Raw genomic sequence first — 19,814 nt, 5'->3', positions numbered from 1 at the left:
ACTCCCAGGCGGCCTTGGGGCAGAGCCTGGGAGCGATCAGCTGGTGTTAAAGGGGACGCAGCCCTGGGATCCCTGGCGGGGTTGAAAGGCACAGGAGGAGCCCATCTCGGAAGGGAGCCGGAGGTTGTCTCTGCAGTTCAAGGCTGGCTGCAGCGGCTTTGACCTGGCGCTGTTCCTCTGCAGCAGCGCTGGGTTTTGCAGTGAGGCCAGCGGACGGTGCGGGCGGCCAGAGGAGGGGAGGCGTTGTTTTGCAAAGGCGTCTTCTGCGCCTGGAGAAAGAAGTAAGTGGACGATCGCCTTGCTTCCTTACCCCCCAACTCCCAACCGCCTCCCCTCTACCATTTTTTGCCAAGACAGCCCGAGTGATAACGGATGCGCGCAGTGCAGTGTGATCCTATGCATGTTGGCTCGCAAGGCAGTCCTGCTGCGTTCAGGCGGGGTGTAGAGCTTACTCCCAGGTAAACGGACGCAGGATCGCCAGATTTGGACTGGACAGGAGAGTGGACTGCTATCACCATTACTGAAAAAAACTTAAGGGGGAGCCTTGGGATTTTTTTTGACCCCTTCCATGGAGGTTTGATGTGACCCTATTGACTTATTTTGTTTATTATTACACATATATCCCACCTTTCCTCTAAGAAGCTCAAGGTGGCACCCAAACATGGTTCTCCCCCTCCCGGTTTTATCCTCACAACAACCTTGTGAGGCAGGTTAGGCTGAGAGATGGTGACTGGCCCAAGGTCACCCAGTGAGCTTCATGGCTGAGTGGAGATTTGAACCTGGGTCTCTCAGGTCCCAGACCCACACTCTAACCACTACACCAGCTCTCTATTTCTATGCCACCCACAGAGAACCTCCATGTTTAATGGCAGTATATCCTTGAATATTAGACACTGGGTGACAAACAACAGGAGAGGACAATTGCCCTCTTGCATCTGGCTGCGTAGGCTGCACCATAGATCGTTGAGTTGATTCAGCCAGGCTCTTTCTCCTAACTGTTTAAGATATGCACTGCACATGCTCAATATTGCTGCTTTTCTGGAGGATGACTTCACTTTCTTCAGGGCTGAGCTGCGGGATTCAAAACTGATTTTGGAGCATGGTTTACTAATTTAACTTAATTTTGTTCCTGACTCTTGTTCCATTCCCTGGGGCTGGCATTCTCTCATTACCTAATAATTGTTTGGCAAGGGTTTGGAAAGACAGGTGAGCCTGTGGAAGGGGAATATGGCAAGGGTTTTTCCCCCCCAGCAGTACAAAGCTTTGGTAAAACAAAGAGTTGATGTCAGGCTTACTGACGTACTGAGAGAAGGAATCCAGGGGAAAGCTAATAACAGGCTGCTTCTTTGCTGCTGTGTTTTCTCTGCCGTGTACTTCTGCAGCAGGAGCTGCAGCAGCATTTGAGTCTTGTAAAAGCTAAAGCAGTAGTCTTAGCCTTAAGGCCATCAGAGAACTGCAGTTGTGATGGGAGAAATAAATGCATTTACTTATTGAAAATGGAAATGGACTGTCTTCAAGTCGATCCCGACTTATGGCAACCCTATGAATAGGGTTTTCATGGTAAGCGGTATTCAGAGGGGGTTTACCATTGCCTGGCTCTGAGGCTAGTCCTCCCCAGCTGGCTAGGGCCTGCTCAGCTTGCCACAGCTGCACAAGCCAGCCCCTTCCTTGTCCGCCACTGCCAGCTGGGGGGCAACTGGGCTCCTTGGGACTCTGCAGCTTGCCCACGGCTGCACAGGTGGCAGGGCACGTAACCCCTGAGCCACTCACTGTGGGATGATCTTTAGCTTGTCCTTGACACCCAGGAGCCACAAGCGGGGATTTGAACTCACAGAGTCTGGACTCCCAGCCAGGCTCTCCTCCCCACTGTGCTATACCATCTTTCATGCATTTATTTATTATAATTACATCTTGCCTTTCCTTTAAGGAGCATTGAAGTGGCATGCAAAGTTCTCCCACATCCATACATTTTACCTTTGCAATAGCCCTGCAACGTAGGTTAGGCAGAGGGGGAGAGAGAGAGAGAGAGATTGTGATTGGTCTGAGGTCCCCCAATGAGCTTTGTGACTGAGTGGGGATTTGAACTTGGATCACTCTGGGACACTAACGGCTGTATGAGGAGTTCCCAAATGGTGGTTTGTGGACCTTTGGTGGTCCGTGAGATTTATTCAGTTGGTCCTCTTGTGGATGAAGATGGGAGATGGTACATCCATCACATTGAATATTCCTATTGATTTTTATTGCTTCGTTTATCTCTTATATTGTATTACAATTTGAATTCTATGAATCGCTATTGCTACAACGGGATAAAAAATAAATAGTTAAAGTGGTCTGTCAAGATCCTCAGCAATTTTCAAGTGCTTTCTGGGGAGGGGGGAAGTTTGGGAACCGCTGTGCTATACAACCCTAGCTCTAATTAAAGTCTCTTGTGAACTCAGCAAAGTACTTGCCCATGGAAGAGGCTGTCCTCTGCATCTCTGCATGAGTTGCTGTCACGGCCCAGACTCTTTTCAATCAGCAGATTGGGAGAGAGTGACTGCTGCATAGGTGTGATTGTATAACTTGCTTACTCTGAGGCAGTGGAATTGCCTGCCCTCAGAGGAAGCACTAATTTCCACTGCAAATACTATGCATATTGTCTCAGAAGGAAGCCCCATTTAAAGCAATGTGACTTACTCTTCAGTAAGACCACATAAACACCATACATTTATTCCACTGTAAACACTCATGGCTTCTCTTAAAGAATCGTGGGAAGTATAGTTTGGTAAGGGTGCCGAGAGTTGTTGGGAGACCCCTATTCTCCTCATACAGCTACAGTTGTCAGAGTGTTTTAACAATCAACCCCACTTCCCAGGGAACTCAGAGAATTGTAGCTCTGCGAGAGGATCAGGGTTCTCCTCGCAACTCTCAGCACCCTTCACAAACTATACTTCCCAGGATTCTTTGGGGGAAGCCATGACTGTTTAAAGTGGAAAAACAGTGGAACAGCTGCAGCACTAGGGAGACTGAAGAAGACCTGTCCTGGGAGTGAGTATCTGGGTGCATGCTGCTTGCTGCTTTGGGTTGCTGTCTTTTGAGACAGCTGAAGTCCCTGGTAAATGGTGCAAGGACCCCCTGCCTGACCCTGCTCCAGAGAGAGGCTGTAGTTAATTGTGCAGCCTCTTGCATCAGCTCCTGGCAGGGTCAGGAGGCATAAAAGCCCAGCTGCCCTTGGGTGGCCGGTCTGCCGCCACCAGGGTCGCCACCAAAGGGGCAACACCAAAGGGATTGCCCCTTGGGGAGCCCAGAGGGCGAGGGCGCTACCCTCTTCTAATTCTTTCTTTTGTTTTTCTAACCAATCTGGAGGAGATTGGGTAGTGTGGAGGGCATGTGGCTCACGTGTAGTTCCTGCGCAGGGTGAGAGCCTGTGCAGTGAACTGAATGATAGGAGAAAGTTGCCAGATGCCTTCAGAGTGAGAGTCTGTAACTGGCAGAAGGCTGGCCCTCCCTGGCTGTGAGACAGAGGGGGAGTAGATGTGCCTTGTGTGAAAAATATTGAGTGGGTCTGATGGTTCCCAATTCTGGCAGAGGCCTACTGGGATAATTGGCTCAGGTAGGTTTTGTTGGTGGGCTCTTGTTGGGTCCATATCAGGTGTTTATACAGTAAGGAGGAACATGGGTGATGCCAGCCCAATTTCACAGGTAGAGGGAAGTATAGCCATGGGGAGATGGTGAATCACCATAAAAGATGAGGGCAAGGCTATCTACGCCTTGTTCCTTGCTGCCACTCCTCTCATGGATGGGTTCCTCATTGCTCATCTGCTGTACCCACTGGCCTGTGTGTGTGTTGTTGTTTAACACCGGATCGGTACACAATAAGGCCACACTCACCCATGATTTGATCATGGATGAAGGTGCCGATTTGGTGTGCATTACCAAGACCTGGGTGGGTGAGCCGGGAGGAGTTGATCTGTCCCAGCTGTGCCCACCTGGATACTCGGTGCAACACCAGCACAGGCTGCAGGGACGGGGAGAGGAGTTGCTGTGGTCTACAGAACTTCCATCTCTGTCACCAGGAAACCACTCTTGGAGCTGGCTGTGAGGGCCTGCACCTGGTGTTGGGCTGAGGAGACAGTAAACTAGGGTTGCTGCTGGTGTACCATCCACCCTGCTGCCCAACAGCGTCTCTGACTGAACTGGTGGAGGCCGTCTCGGCTGTGGTATTGGAGGAGCCCAGAACAATAGTCCTGGGTGATTTCAGTGTCCATGCTGAGGCTGCCTCTAGTGTTTTGGCTCGGGACTTCATGGCCTTCATGATGACCATGGGGCTGTCTCAAGTTGTTACTGGTCCAACACATAGGGCAGGGCACACCCTCGACTTGGTTTTTGCTCCAGATGGAGGAAGGGGTGGTCTGGAGATAGGGGGGGGTGGATGTCACCCCATTGTCATGGTCAGATCACTTTCTGGTGAAGTCTAGACTTATGGCTCCAATCCTTCCCTGCAGGGGTGGTGGAGAGATTAAGATGGTCTACCACCAGAGCCTAATGGAATCCATTGGATTCCTGAATGCCGCGGGGGAGTTCCCAGTAGATAGAGCAGGTGACCCTGTTGAAGCCCTTGTCACGCTGTGGAACAGTGAGGCATGTTGGGCTCTTGACACGGTTGCCCCCGAGTGCCGTCTCTGGCATTGTGGAGCCCGGCTTGCACAGCCCGGCTTGCACCTTGGTACACCAGTGAGCTAAGGGCAATTAAAGAGGCTGGACGACGGCAAGAGCACAAGTGGCGAAAGATGTGCTGTGAGGCTGATCGCGCACGAGTAAAACATCATCGTGCCTACTGTGTGGCAGTGAGGGCGGCGAAGAAGGCCCACTTCTCTGCCTCCATCGCATCCTCAAGTAGCCATCCAGCGGAGCTTTGTCAGCTCTACACTGCATCAGCAGTGCCGGTGGGGGGCTGGAAATTCCTGGGTGGTTGGCAGGGAAGCAAAGTCCTTAGCCAGCAGTCTGGCCATAAATCTGCCAGGTCTAGGAGGAGGGGAGCTGATAAGGGCCAGGCTTGTCCGAAGCGTACTTGCCGAGTCAGGAGTCCAAAAGTGAGGTCAGTAGAGGTCCGGGATCAAGTGCCAAGGGGTCAGTCCAAAAGAGGGTGCCAGGAAACTAGGAACACACAAGCCACGCCTGACATTGCAGTCAGCAACAAGCTGCAGCCAAGGTGTGCCTTATCAAGAGCAGAGTTGACAGCAGGTGTGAGCCCTCAGCGTTTGGGCCTTAAGGAGACAGGCCTGCCCCTCTTCTGCCTGACCTTCTGCTGTCTACGTTCTGCAGGTGAGGGGGGAGTATCCTGTGCACTGTCTGTGTCTGGCTGCAGGGCCTCTGCTGTATCTGGGGTGCTCTGCAGCTGAGGGGGAGAAGGAGCTGGATTCTCAGGAGGCTCCTCCGTGTCTCCTTCTGAGTCTGCTGTTCCTGGGTCTGCTGCTGTTACTCCCGAGTCGTCCTCATCTGAGGAGTCCTCTGACGGGGCCATGACAAGCTTTTCCATATTGTCAGAGGTCTGTTGACATCAACTCCAGGAAATGGATTCTTAGACCCTTTGGAGGCCCACTGTGAATTGTTTGCAAGGCACTTTGGGGGTAAAGTTGCTCACCTCCGTAGCAGTCTTGATGCCCCCTCCACATCTACTGTAGTCCCCAATGAGGTGTCCAGTGCAACATCCGCTGCAACTTCTTGGGAACGGTTTCAGTTGATGCAGTCTGATGACGTGGACAAGGTGCTTGCGATGATGCGGCCAGCAACAAGTCCTCTTGACCCTTGCCCTTCTTGGCTTGTTAAAGCTTGCCAAGGGGCTTTGACCGAGTGGATCGAAGGTGTGGTCAACACATCATTGCAGGAGGGAGTGGTTTCCGCCACCCTGAAAGAGGTGGTGATCTGACCACTCCTGGAAAAAGCCCACCCTAGACCCCTTGAACCCATCAGGAGATTTGGGGTGAGGTGCCAGCAGTACCCAGCTGATGATACCCAGCTCTATTTCTCCATAACATCTGAATCGGGAGAGGCAGTGCAAGCCCTGGACCGCTGCCTGGACTCGATGGTGGGCTGGATGAGGGCCAGTAACCTGAGTATGAAACTTAGCAAGACAGGCACTGTGGGTTGATGGTTCCCGAGTTCAGATAATTGGTCACTTGCTTGCTTTGGATGGGGTCATACTCCCTCTGAAAGAGCAGGTCCATAGTCTGGGGGTGCTCCTGGATCCATCTTTGTCGCTAGAGGCCCAGGTGACCTCCGTGGCTAGGAGTGCCTTTTACCAGCTTCGGCTGATAAGGCAGCTGCGGCCGTTTCTGGACCGGGATAGCCTGACCGCTGTTGTCCACTCACTGGTAACCTCTAGCCTCAATTACTGTAATGCACTCTATGTTGGGGCTGCCCTTGAGGTTGGTCCGGTTGAAAAGGCGGCAGCAAGACTGCTCACTGAGGCAGGGTACAGCCAACATATTACCCCACTGCTGAAAGAATTGCACTGACGGTCCATTGGCTACCGGGCCAAGTTCAAGGTTCTAGTGTTGGTGTGCAAAGCCCTGTAGAGCTTGGGACCAGGATACCTGAAAGACCGTCTTACTCATTATATACCCAGCCGATCACTGCGCTCTGCAGGTGAGGGCGTCCTGCAGATACCATCTTATCAGGAGGTCTGTTCTGCACAACATAGGAAGTGGACCTTTAGTGTGGTGGCACCTTCCCTGTGGAGTTCCCTCCCCTTAAATGTTAGACAGGCGACATCTCTGTTATCTTTTATGCGCCTATTGATGAACTTCTTCTTTCAACAAGCCTTTTAGGTTGGGACCTTATCCCAATCTGCGTCTGTATTGGAATTGCTTTTTAATATGTTTTTAAACCTTTTTTTTTAAAAAAAAAAAACTATGTTTTTAACCTTTTTTTAAAGATACCTTGAAAGCTTTTAAAAATGTTTTTAAAGATGTTTTGTTTTAATGTATTTTAAGGTCTGTTTTTATAATGTTTTAAAGTGTTTTTGGTTTGCAGCCCTGGGCTCCGGCTGGGAGGAAGGGCGGGATATAAATCAAATAGTAAATAAAATAAATAAATAAAATGTATGGTGTGACTGTGGTCTAAGTGTGTTTAGGAATGCAGCCTTAGTGAGCAATTGGATATAATTGCCTAGACATCTCCTCTTGTATCTTCAAAGGACTAGACACTTACATATTTTAAATAAGATAGTTATGGGGATGGAGTATTATCCTTGAGGGGCGCCAGTTCCTTGCCGACATTTGTATTGCCCTGCCTCAGACTCTTCCAGGCTTTGGTCCTGAAGATATTATTTATTTTATTTCAATCACTTATGATTTTCCTTTTTTATATAGAAGCCTCCAAGGTAGAATTGAGGAAGAAACACCAATAAATATTAAACAATGATGGTAAAACGTATAGGACATCAGGGCTTGTTTACAGTGCACTCTGTTCTCTTCATCTCCTTCACTATTTGATTTTGTTTTTATAAATGGGGGTTTAGCCAGACATTTGAGGTGGAGGTGAAGAAAGCTTTGTCTATGGGGCGGTATACAAATGCAAAGAATAAATAAATAAATAAAGGAGATTCTGTGTTATTTCAGGGCAGTGGAGTAGGAGGTGACTTTTCTCTGTCTTGCACACTTGGGATAATTTGCACAAACGCACACCTAGCTGTGAACACACCGTACATTTAAAGCCCCCCCCAAGAATCCTGAGGACTGTAGTTTACCCCTCACAGAGCCACAATTCCCAGCACCCTTAATAAAATACTGTTCCCAGGATTCTTGGAGGGGGGGGATATGCTTTAAATATATGGTATATATATATTCATTTCATTCATTGGCGATCACTTGTGGCCGAGTAAAATTGCCTTCCAAGATAAGGTCTTTAACAGTGGGTCCGTAAGTGACTGTGGAGGCCAATTCTGGATCCACACAGCCTCCCACAGTGAGGACATAGGTTTCCAGATGGAAGATGGTCGCGATGGGGATTTGTTTGACGTTCCTTCCGCTTAGCTCATTTGTCCTGTTCACCCTGTATTTGTGCTTCTTCAAAGTCCACGGCACCTTTAGATGACCTCCATTTGAGACATTCACAGGCCAAGACTTCCCAGTTCTCGATGCTCATGTTATGCAGCCAGGGTGGTAGCGGTCTTGGTAATGCAGAAGCGGAGTGAGTTGGTCATCTTGCCCGTCTCTGATGCGCTCCTCCTGACAGATAGACCTTGCATCATTAAGCAGGCCTTTTGCGTGTTTAGCTGATGTGATTCTTTTAACCACTGACCATTGTTTTATTGATTCTGCTGACTGGCTTTTGTCTGCTGCTGTTGTAATTTATAGGGACATAAAAGATAGGAAGCTGCCTTATGTAGAGTCAGGACCGTTGGTCCATCTAGCTCAGTACTGTCTGCACTGACTGGCAGCGGCTCGCCAGGGTTTCAGGCAGGAGTCTTTCCTAGTCCTACCTGGAGATGCCGGGGACTGAATCTGGGGTTTGGACTTTCTGCATGCAAAGTGGAGCAGTGCCATTGAGTTACAGCCCTTCCCTAAATATAATGTGATATCTCTGTTTCATTCTGTAATTTTGTTGTAGTGTTCCATCTTGGGTGGAAAGGTGTGATATAAATTCGATAAACAGCTAAATAAATTTCTCTTGTGACTTGTGAGGTCTTAATGGCATTTCACAATTTCCAGAAGACTAGCCATGTCAGTCCATTTCTTGCATCTGCTGGTCTTGAAGGTGCTGCAAGACTCTTTGTTGTTTTGGTATGTCATAGAAATAGATTAGCTAAACCTTCCTGAGATTCCTTTCCTGTGTAAACAGGATGTGTTAATACAGGATAACTACTCAGTTGCAAGGGCCTTGGAGCAACCTTGCATACATTTCTTTGAAATATGCAGTGGAAACTGAACGATTGTGGGATAAAGTTCAGAATGATGAAGATTTATTACGAATACATATGGAGGTGCCTATTTATGAGATGAAACAATGGCTTTCTTTAGCCCAGGTGTCATGTTGGCTTCCAGTGGAGACATGGTTGCAAAATTATGAGTCGTGTGAACATGTGCCTGATACCAAACTGGGCATCGGTCCATCCAGTCCAGCACTGTCCACTGACAGGCAACAGCTCTCCACGTTTTGGACAGATCTGCTACTCAATATATTAAACAAAACAAAACTGGAGATTCCAACCGTTTGTTCTGCCATTTTGAATGAATGAATAGAGCTAAATTATTCTCCGTCTCAAAAATACTAGAACACATTATCTTCAAATGAAATGATTGGCAGTAGGCCTAGGGCCACCTTCCTCAAACTAGTGTCCTCCAGGTGTTTTGCACTCCAACTCCCATCAGCCCCAGGCTGGTGCTGGTGGAGATGGAGTCCAAAATATCTACACAGGCAGGGGCAGAATGTTTAGAACAATTGAAGGAAGGCACCCTTCGACACCACATACAGTTTGAACTTACTGAGTGTATTGGCACAGATGTTATGGCCATTAACATGGATGGCTTATAAATAGGTTTGGGCGTATTCATAAAGAGTGGGTCCATCAATGGCTATCAGCCATGGTAGCTAAACATAGTGTTTCTGTGTAGAGGGGCATCAGTACACGTGTCATTACTGGGTGCTGGATGCAAATGGTGTGTATGTATGTGTGTGAGAGACAGTGACTGTCTCCGCTGTATCCTGCTTGTGAGTTTCTTAGAGACATTTGACTGCATTCTGTCGAAGACGTTAATCTGGGAGGGGTAGGACTTTGGCCTCATTCAGTATAACATTTAGAATATTTCTCAGAACTGATACTGGGGTTTAAACTGGGCAGAATATACATTGTTTTTATAATATATTTTCTCTTTGCTAGAAGTGTTGCAGAAGGGTACATGTCAAATAATTATAGTATAAAATCCCTTTATTTCAAGCTGTCCAAAGTATTCCATATCTTCTCCTTTTTACTTCTTATGTTTGTAGCATCTACGGGCAGAAATCATAAGAAATTTCTTCCAAGTTTGTGTAATGATACAAAACTATGATTCTGAGCAAGGCAAAGCAAATTGATTCTTCAGAAATGGTTAGACATATGAAGGCCCAAGGGGAAAAAATAGGGTTGCCATATTGCCCGGATAGCCGGGTTTTACCCGGATTCTATGCATGCCACCCAGCGCCCGGCTAGCCCCTTACGTGGCCCGGATTCTCAGCTTTAATTTAAAAAAAAATTAAGTTTCTAGGTGGTCCGGTTCTCGAGATATACATAAAAACGTCAGCCGCCCCCCCAACTGTTAAATCTTTCTTTAAACAGTACTGTATACAGTACTATAGCACTTCATAGCTTTAACCCCGCCCGTTCAGCCTTGCAGCCAATCAGGGATTGTGTTTCAGTTTCATTGACCTCAGGCAGTGTCTAGAAAACAAAATGGTGGTTTCAACACCCCCCTCCCCGTTTATCTGAAAATCTCATAAATTGGGTAAGTATATACATTTCAGTTTTTTTCCTCTTGTGTGCAGGAGTCAGAGCTTGGGCAGTGTTTTGAAAACCTTCCCAATACTTGCTTTTTGTAAAAGCAATGCTAATTCCATATGCCCAAAGTAAATCCCATTTAATTCAATAGGACTTACTTTGTGTAGACATGTTATGAATGTGCTGAAAATCAGTGGGACTTTGGAGTGAATGTAAAAAAGAATTATGTTTGTGTTATAACTCTTTCTGTCTCTAGTCCAATTTTAAAGCAAGTAGGCAGGGCTTACTTAGGTATTACAGTTTTTATTCTGTATGAAAGTAATACTGATTTTTTTTAAACTAATACTGATTTTTCTGCAATGACCAACTGGTTTGACAATAAACTATTATATGGGCTGTATGTATTTATACATCTGCTGTGTGTGCGTGTGCGTGTATGGGGTCTTTCCAACACCCCTGTGAGGTAGGGTTGGAAACCAATGCAGCTCACAACAAGAAATAAAGCCATTTAAAATCCAATGACCATAAAACAAGTATAAACAGTTGCAAAACAGCGTAAAGTGGCATGATTCGAAATTTTGGGTTGTGTGAATGAAGTTGCTTATCACTTGAGGTTGCATTTCTGTCCCTGTTTGAGTAAGCCCCACTGAATACGCTGGGACTTGCTTCTGAATAAATAAACTTAGGATTGCACTATAAATATCTTTACAGTTTGTGTAAATAATAAATATATTTGATAGTCATGCTTATATACATATTTCTTCATTTATCATATTTTTGGTTTTTGGTTAGGAATCCTGACTGGTTGTGAGATGCTTAGTTTTTTGCCCTACTCATAGGAATCTTGTTGTGGTTGGTATGGTATTACATTTAGGAAAGTGTTACTGCCTTCTGTGTTTTTTTTCCTATTTGCATTTCACTTATCTTTAACCTCACTCCGTTACAGCCATAGAAGCAACAGCAGCATATGCAAGATAATTAACTCCCATTAGTGATAAGAACAAGAATTTATAATTATTATTTCAATTAAAACAAGAGGCTTCTCAATACTTTGAAGAGGACCAGATATTTATTTTCTTTGTGAGCCCAGGACTGGGTCTTTCATGATGCCCAGGGAGCAGGAGAGTAGTCGATAAGACAGACATCCTGGCATTGGTAATCTAATTAGCAAGGTATGTGTGGGGTTGTTGCACACTTCCAGGCCCAGTTTCATTTTGAGTATGGAGGTGGAACCTGTGTAGATGTGGTTGATCAAAGGGAGAAGAAATTTTGAGTTAAGCAAAGCTCTGCTTGTATAAAACCTAAGAAACATACAGATACTTTGAATGTCTGAGTGCCTGCACCAGTGGAATACTGGAGGAACTTGTAAAACTTGCTGCAACAGTATTTAGAACTGAGCATGTGGTGTGAAAGACTCCTTTTCCTAACATTTTGGCTTGTTTTTCTCCACCCACCACATCTCTGAAATATATTGTATATGTTATGGTTTACCGTACTGCTGCCCTGACTTACTTTATGTTTGTTGCTATTTTGTGTTTTTATTATGTTTTTATATTGATTGTGTATTTTTATTGTTTTTATTATATTTGTAAGCTGTGCTGAGCTCTGTTTTTAACAGCAAAAGGGCAGGATATAAATCCTCTTAATCAATCAATAAATACTCCATAGTGTTGGAAACTAGAGTCTAGGCATTTAAGGCTGAAAATGTTGCTTAAAAAAAAGATTTCTCACATCTTTCCCCAGTTTTTGGTGGTAATTCCTAGGCACAAAAACAAAACAACTGGACAATCCAAATATTAATATGCAAATATTTGCATAATATGCAAATAATATGCAAATAATTTGCATAATATGCAAATTAACCTGCCCGGATTTGTGGAACTGGAATATGGCAACCCTAGGAAAAAATCAGAGTGGGGGAACTTCCCCCCAAATGTTTCTGTCCCCGCCCCCAGGTCTTTGCATCTCTAGAAATTGTGCTAATAAAAAGATGGTGAGACTATGCAGACTTGCTTGGAAAATAGTCTAAATGAACACAGTGGGACTTAACTTATGAGTAAATGTACATAGGATTGGTGATTTTTCTGTTTTTGATTCAAATTAAAACCTCCTTTTGGGATGCAGAAAAAATGTATCTGGCATGAATTCAATGTCTTGTTGCTATGATCGGAAATCAGTTTTACAGGAATGTGTCTCATCTCAAATTTTGCACATGGCTGCATTTTGAAAATCTTATTGATTGAAGACTGCTATCTAAAAAAAATCAAATGTTTAATAGGATGTAGCAGTAGTTAAAAACACAATAGAAACAAAGTCTTACAAAATATGGAGTTAAACATGCTAAAAACACGGGACACAATCTTTCTCGTGTTAATATTCTTATAGCCTGATCCTATGCATGTTAACATGGAGCAAGTCTTGTTGAATCCAATGGGGCTTGGTAAATGTACTTAGGATTGCATTGTCAAAGTTCTTCAGGGATTCAACAGGGATAAATGCAAAGTTCTACACTTAGGAAAAAGAAACTAAATGCACAGTTATAAGATGGGGGATACTTGGCTCTGCAATACAACATGTGAGGAGCATCTTGGAATTGTTGTTGATCACAAGCTGAATATGAGCCAACAGTGTGATGTGGCTGCAAAAAAGGCAAATGCTATATTAGGCTGCATCAACAGAAGTATAGTTTCCAAATTGCATGAGGTATTAGTTCCCCTCTATTCAGCACTGGTTAGGCCTCATCTTGAATACTTCATCCAGTTCTGGTCTCTGCCCTTCAAGAAGGATGCAGACAAGCTGGAACGGGTTCAGAGGGGAGCAACAAGGATGATCAGGGGACTGGAAGCAAAGCCCTATGAGGAGAGACTGAAAGAACTGGGCATGTTTAGCCTGGAGAAGAGAAGACTGAGGGGAGATATGATTCAAGTACATGAAAGGTTGTCACATAGGGGAAGGCCGGGATCTCTTCTCGATTGTCCCAGAGTGCAGGACACGGAATAATGGGCTCAAGCTGCAGGAAGCCAGATTTCGAGGCATTCAAGAGGCAGCTGGACAGCCATCTGTCAGGAATGCTTTGATTTGGATTCCTGCATTGAGCAGGGGGTTGGCCTTGATGGCCTTATAGGCCCCTTCCAACTCTACTATTCTATGATTCTATGATTCAATTGGGTTTGTTGTTGTTGTTGTTTTCCAATAGGAAAATTGGGCATGCTGTTTAACTCTCCCACAGAAATCAAGGGAACTTTAAAAAATGCTTAACTTTGCTTGTATTGTGCCTTTTACAAATTGGCATAAAACAGCAACAAGGGTCAACAAAGACCAATGGCATTCAAATGTTGCACAACTGAACATTCCCTATAAAAAATGCCTTGTAGAAGAGGATTTTTTTTTTTTATGGCCATCCTAAACTTGTATAAAAGGATGCCAAGGGAACGTCTTTTGGGAGAACATTGCATAACTGCGTAGAGTACAGTTTTCTGCACTTCTGCGGAACTTGTATTATGCACAGAGTAGAATTCCATCACCATATCGCAGAAGTCAGTGAGGCTCAAGAGCAGTATGCAAAACTCCAATCAGTTAGGGGGTTGCATACAGAAATTTTAACAAATCAAACTGCCATATCAAGGTAACTCTAATTCTGCAACAAAATGAAAACCAAAACCTGGAATTATACAGCCTGTATAAATTATGCAAATTATGCCATTTTCTTACTCCTCTCAGTTTGCATAGCTTATTCTGCCAGTCATGAGGGCAGGGACAAGGAACTGTATATAGGTTACCAATCACTGATGCATAACGAGGAAAGGTACTTGGTCACTTGGCCAAACTATCCATCCGCTCTTGGAGACAACGGAGCAAATGGAGACAGAACAGGCCCAGCTCATGAGGTTGTCCAGCCCAACCCCTAACCCCATAACGGTATGATCAGAGTGGACATGTGCTCAGTCATGTCTAGTTTGGCCTTTAATTGCCACATCACTTAGGCCTGAGGCACTATGTCCCATCCACATCTACTGTAGCCCCAGTGAGGTGTCCAGTGCAACATAAGGTCCATTCTGCACAACATAGGAAACAGCCTTTAGTGTGGCGGCACCTGCCCTGTGGAATTCCCTTCCCTTAAATATTAGACAGGCACCATCTCTGTTATCTACCTACTGAAGACCTTCCTCGTTCAACAAGCCTTTTAAGTTGAGACCTTATCCTGGTCTGCGTCTGTGTTGGAATTGCTTTTTAATATATTCTTAAACCTTTTTTAAAATGTTTTTAATCTTAGATGATGTTTTGAAAGGTTTTTTTAAGAAACATTTTATTAAGATGTTCTGTTTTAATGTGTTTTAAAGTTTGTTTTTATGATGTTTTAAAGTTTTTAGTGCTTTTGTTTGCTGCCCTGGGCTCCTGCTGAGAGAAAGGGCGGGATATAAATCAAATAATAAATAAATAAACTAAAGTTGTCATTGTTCGATTTGCTTTCAGCACCCAAGGCGAGTCACTATGGATAAGATCCTTGAAGCCATCGTCAATTCATCATACCCTGATCATGTCAAGCAAGGGCTGGTGCGGCGAGTCCTCAAGGCTTCAAAGCAGTCCATGGACAGCGAGCAGTGTTGGTCAATGCTTGAACTTTCTACCAAGCTTTTCCTGGTGGGCGACACAATGTTCAAGAGGTCTGTTGGCAAAGAAGTCCTGGAAGCCTATGGCCTTTACCACCGCGAGGTCTTTGAGGAGTTCTTCAACGCCCGCTTCCTCTTAAGCCTCCTCCAAGAGGGCTATGGGCCTCTCGGGAAAAGGAGCATTTATGTGTTAGATTATATCCATCTCGGGTTGTCCTTTGTCTCAGACGGCACGTCATCTGATGACATTTTCAGCCTGCTGAGGACGGAGGTTCTCCGGAAAGTCTGCGAGAGGCCAGGCCTTAAGCAGTGCGTGAAAATCTGTAAGCTCTTAACCCAGTACCCTCAGTGTATTCCCATGGGCAAACGTCAAGCCCTCTTTTGCCAGCAGCTTATCCGATGCATCGGGCAGTTCTGCACTACATCGGGAAGAGAAGAGGCTGTCGCGGACTTCTTGGACCACGTGATCAAAGTCAGTCTCTTGCTGCAGAAAATCTGGAAGGCTCAGATGTCCTCCATTCTCCCATCCTTGAAAGAACTCTTCACAATAATCTCTTCGACAGGTGAGAGTGGGCGTCCGTAATATGTTTTTTAATAATGTTTTTAACCCTTTTTAAAGTTGCTTTTTAAAATGTTTTTAACGCTGTTTTGTTTTAATGTAATTTAAGATCTGTTTTTATGATGTTTTAAAGTGTTTTTAGTGCTTTGTTTGCCGCCCTGGGCTCCTGCTGGGAGGAAGGGTGGGATACAATTTAAATAATAAATAAATAAATAAGATAGTATTGCTGCTAGCAAAATGTCCATAATTGCGAGTCGTGGTGGTGTGTGTGATGGTGTTTGGGAGGGTATGTGTATTGTGAAGGCTTAGGGTGTGTGTGTACAGTCTGCTTCTCTTTGTATGCTCTGTGTCAGGGATGGGGAACTTGTGGCCTTCTGGATGAACTTGGACTCCAACTCCCAGCAGCCCTAGGCAGCATGACCTTTGCTCAGGCGGGATGGCAATTGTATTGCACTACCTCCTTCTTGCCAGTGAAGGATATCCCATTCGAGGTATGCAATGGGAAGGACAATTTTTGCCCTTCATGCAATAGCACCCCCAAGTTGCATCTGTTCACTTATATCAGAGATGGGAAATCTCTGGCTTGGAAGGCCAACTGTGACCCTCCAGGCCTCTCTGTCTGCCTCTTGGGACTCTCCCCCAGGCCACACTCCCTGTTCCCTGCTCTCATTGAGCACTTCTGGCTGGCTGAAATGTGTCTGATACGTTTGTGATAACACCCCTGACTTGCCTGAGTGGAGAGATGTGTATGTTTTGCACGCCTGGGCAGAAGCCTCTGACTTCTGCATGGCTAGAATGTACAACTCAGTCCCTGCCCACCCCTGGTGTGTGTTCCCTGGAAGGTGGCCCATGAAGGGATACAGCCCTTGTGCTGTAGCTTCCCTGCCTCAAACCTCTATGGAAGAAGCCAAATGGCTGCATTTTGGAGGCACCAAGGAGTTGGGCTTATTTATTGCATTGCTTGATTGACATTTTTAGTCCACCCTCCACTCAGGGTGGAGATGTGATTCTCTCTCCCCACCCCCCATGCTATCCTCGCAACAACCCTGTGAGGTAGGTCAAGCTCAGAGGTGTTGACTGTCCCAAGTTCATCTGGTGAATTTCATGTATTTTGATTTACAATTTCATGTATTTTCGATTTAATAATCATGAGTGGGGTTTGAACTTGGGTCATTGCCACTTCTTGCCTCTGACAACTCCAGCCATTGAAAATCAAGGCTGCTGTTATCTGCATTTCAGTGGTAACTGGTGGCTCTGTGGCAATGGGGCAGTGGAATCTGTTCTGGGTTTTTGTCCAGACTCTCAAGGAGCTGTCCAAGGTTGTGAATGTTTGAACTAAAACCTGGAGTAGATTCCATTGACTTGGAGCCACCCGCTACCAGTGCTGCATAGAGTCCCATCCTGGGCATCTCTTCCTTGTCCACCCTGGAGTGTGATGGAATGCTGGGAACTGGCTTGTAAATCTACATACCTGCCTATAGATACAATCGATCTGAATCCCCCTCCTGCCTTTCCTCAAGGCTTAGAGAAGTGTATAAAACTATAGTAAAAATCTTAATGTATGAATTGGATTTATTTATAAGATTTTATATATTTTAAAAAAATAACCTTGCCTGTCAGGGCACACTATTCTCATAAGGTGTTCTACAAAGAACCAGAGGTGGGGAACCTTAGACCCGGGAGCCAAATGTGGCCCTCCAGACCTCTCTGTCTGGCCCTTGAAACTCTCCCCAGACCGCACCCCCTCACAGGCCCTGCTTTGCACTCAGTATTTTTTTCCCTTGGCTAGAATGCATCTTGAATTTGGATAACTGCCTGACACCATTTTAAGTTTTTTTATCTTTTATTTTTATCTTTTAAGTTCTTTTATTCTCACTCCCTCAGATGTGTATGCATAATGCATTTTATGTATTTTAATTGTTTTTTATGCATTTTAATTTACTGTAATGTTTGTGTTTTTACTGTGTGTTTTATTATATACATGTGCAATTTTATTGTAGCCGCCCTGAGTGCCCTATTGTAGGGTAGAAGGGCGGGATAGAAATATTTTAAATAAATAAATACAATAACGCCGCTTGGGTGGAGGATAGTAAGGGTTACGGGTAGAAACAAGCCTACTGCACAACGGTAAGATTTACATTTGTCTCTCCATCTGCTTTTTGCTTCTGATCCTGCCCACCCCTGGCATGTGGCCCTTGGAAGGTTGCCCTAAAGGGAATGGGGCCCTTGGGCTGAAAAAGCCTCCCTGTTCCTGTTTACAACACAGAGCATAAATAATACGCACTAGGAATAAGAATTAAAAAGCACAGCACGTTACAATTAACTACATGCAGACTGGTATAAAAATGTTCTTCAGTGTCTCTCAAACTGGCATAGATGGGGTCATACATATTATATAGCTTCTTCCAGCTACACAGGAAGTGGATAGGACTATGAAAGACCATCCCAAATTGTGTTTGCATTTTGACAACTTTGTAGGGCAGTCCAATATCTCAGAGAGGAGGTCAGGTCTCCTGCTCCCCTGGTGCATTCACTATAGCTGCCCAATTTCCTTGCTTTTTAAAGTTTGATAGAAATATCTGTGGGCTATAGGTACATTCTTAAACCACAAGGTTTTTTGCCTATTAGTGAATTTCAGATATGCTCGTTTAGGTTTACTCTGGTCTGTTTCCCTTCTCTCCGACTGTTGTCGTATGTGTGTCCTCATGACTGATTTTGTTGTTTGCCTTGAGAGTGCTGCATGGATGGATTAGCAGGGTAAAACTATTTTGCTAAATAAGTGTTCTACTAAATAATTTGAAGGATACTGCCATAAAGTACATAATCTTAATTCTTGATGCCATTTGGTTTTGGTCTGCCTGTGCCTATCAATGGTCTTGCAGACGAGCAGGATCCACCGTCTATTGCCTTAGCCAGTGTGGTCCAGTACGTCCCGCTAGAACTCATGGATGGGATCCTTAGAAACCTCACCAATGACGACAGCATCACAGATGTGCAGATGATGATGGCAATTGGCAGGTAGGGAATACGGGGTGAGAGAACCGTGCTCCCCCCAAAATACTCAGGGTGCTTTCCGATTTATATTTATCACTGTGTTAGAATGTACAAGGAAAACCAATATATATATATATATATACGATACATTCAGTACAAACAGTACTTTCACATAACACAAAGGAAGAACTAACAGATAAAAAGGGTCCTTCAAATCATAACATGAGTTTGGAATGGAGCCTCTTATATGTATCATTATCTAGATTGGGCAGGCAACAAGGTGCCTTCCATATATCATTGGACGACAACTCCCATCAGCCCCAGCCATCATGGCCAGTGATGATGGAATTTGTAGCCAACATCATTTGGAAAGCACCAACTCCCATAATCTCTAGCCATTGGCCATGCTGGCTGGGGCCGACGAGAGCTTGAATTCACATTATCTGAAGGGCCCTTTATTGGCTATCCTGCTTTAGATAATATATGTTTTTCATCAGTTAAAACAATAGCTGGGGGAGTGGGGAGATGAAGGCCTAACCCAGCAGTTAGAGAATGGTCATTTTGGCTAACTTCCAACACCTCGCTAACCATTATTTTAAAAGAGGAACCCAGGAAGATGCCTTAATACCAAGCCATACTGTCTGTCCATCCCAGAATTGTCTACTCCAGTGTTTCCCAAACTTTTTCCCGCCATGGGCCTCTTGAAAATTCTGACAGGCTTGGCGAACCACTCAATTATTTTTCTGCCTGTTGTAGCAATTGTAATGCCCTGTGCTAGATGCTGTATGATTTTTAATTGCATTTTGCTTCTTTTGTTTTTTCTTTTACATTTTATTGCATTGCAGCTTGCATTCCATAGAACTAAAATTATAATACAATAAAACAGAATATGAGAAGTACAAGAAGCAATAAGAATGCAGTTAAAATCAACATGAATACTTAATGCAGACACGTTGCAGACAACCTGAATAAAGCTTATGGACCACTAGTGGTCCATGGACCATAGTTTGGGAACCCCTGGTCTCCTCTGATTGGGGGTGATTATCCAGGGTCTCGGGCAAAGAGACTTCCCATCACGTGGTTACTGAAGTCACTGAAGCATGGCCCTTCTCTATAGCTCGGTGGCGAAGCACTGAGTGTAGGGCGCTGGATCTTGCCATCTCTTCACAATTAATTTTTTTTTATCCACAATTAG

At 44.9% G+C, this 19,814-nt stretch overlaps 1 protein-coding gene across 4 annotated transcripts in view; it reads left to right on the top strand.

Moving 5' to 3' along the window:
* Positions 1-81: 81 nt before the first annotated feature.
* Positions 82-19,814, top strand: part of USP35 (ubiquitin specific peptidase 35) — a 62,905-nt gene continuing 43,172 nt past the window's right edge. For 2 of the 4 annotated variants that reach the window (XM_061628979.1, XM_061628977.1), the window contains exons 1-3: positions 82-281; positions 14,930-15,629; positions 18,508-18,643. In XM_061628979.1, coding sequence (XP_061484963.1) covers positions 14,948-15,629; positions 18,508-18,643 — 818 coding nt within the window. In that variant the 5' untranslated portion in view covers positions 82-281; positions 14,930-14,947. Of the gene's footprint in view, positions 282-5,259; positions 5,305-14,904; positions 15,630-18,507; positions 18,644-19,814 lie in introns of those variants that run through there. The other 2 variants (XM_061628980.1, XM_061628978.1) reach the window with 2 other exon arrangements.

Source organism: Rhineura floridana, chromosome 5 (genome assembly GCF_030035675.1).
Source record: "Rhineura floridana isolate rRhiFlo1 chromosome 5, rRhiFlo1.hap2, whole genome shotgun sequence".
Lineage (NCBI taxonomy): Eukaryota > Metazoa > Chordata > Lepidosauria > Squamata > Rhineuridae > Rhineura > Rhineura floridana.
The sequence above is the reverse complement of the archived record's forward strand: the minus strand, read 5'-3'. Positions and strand labels throughout refer to the sequence as shown.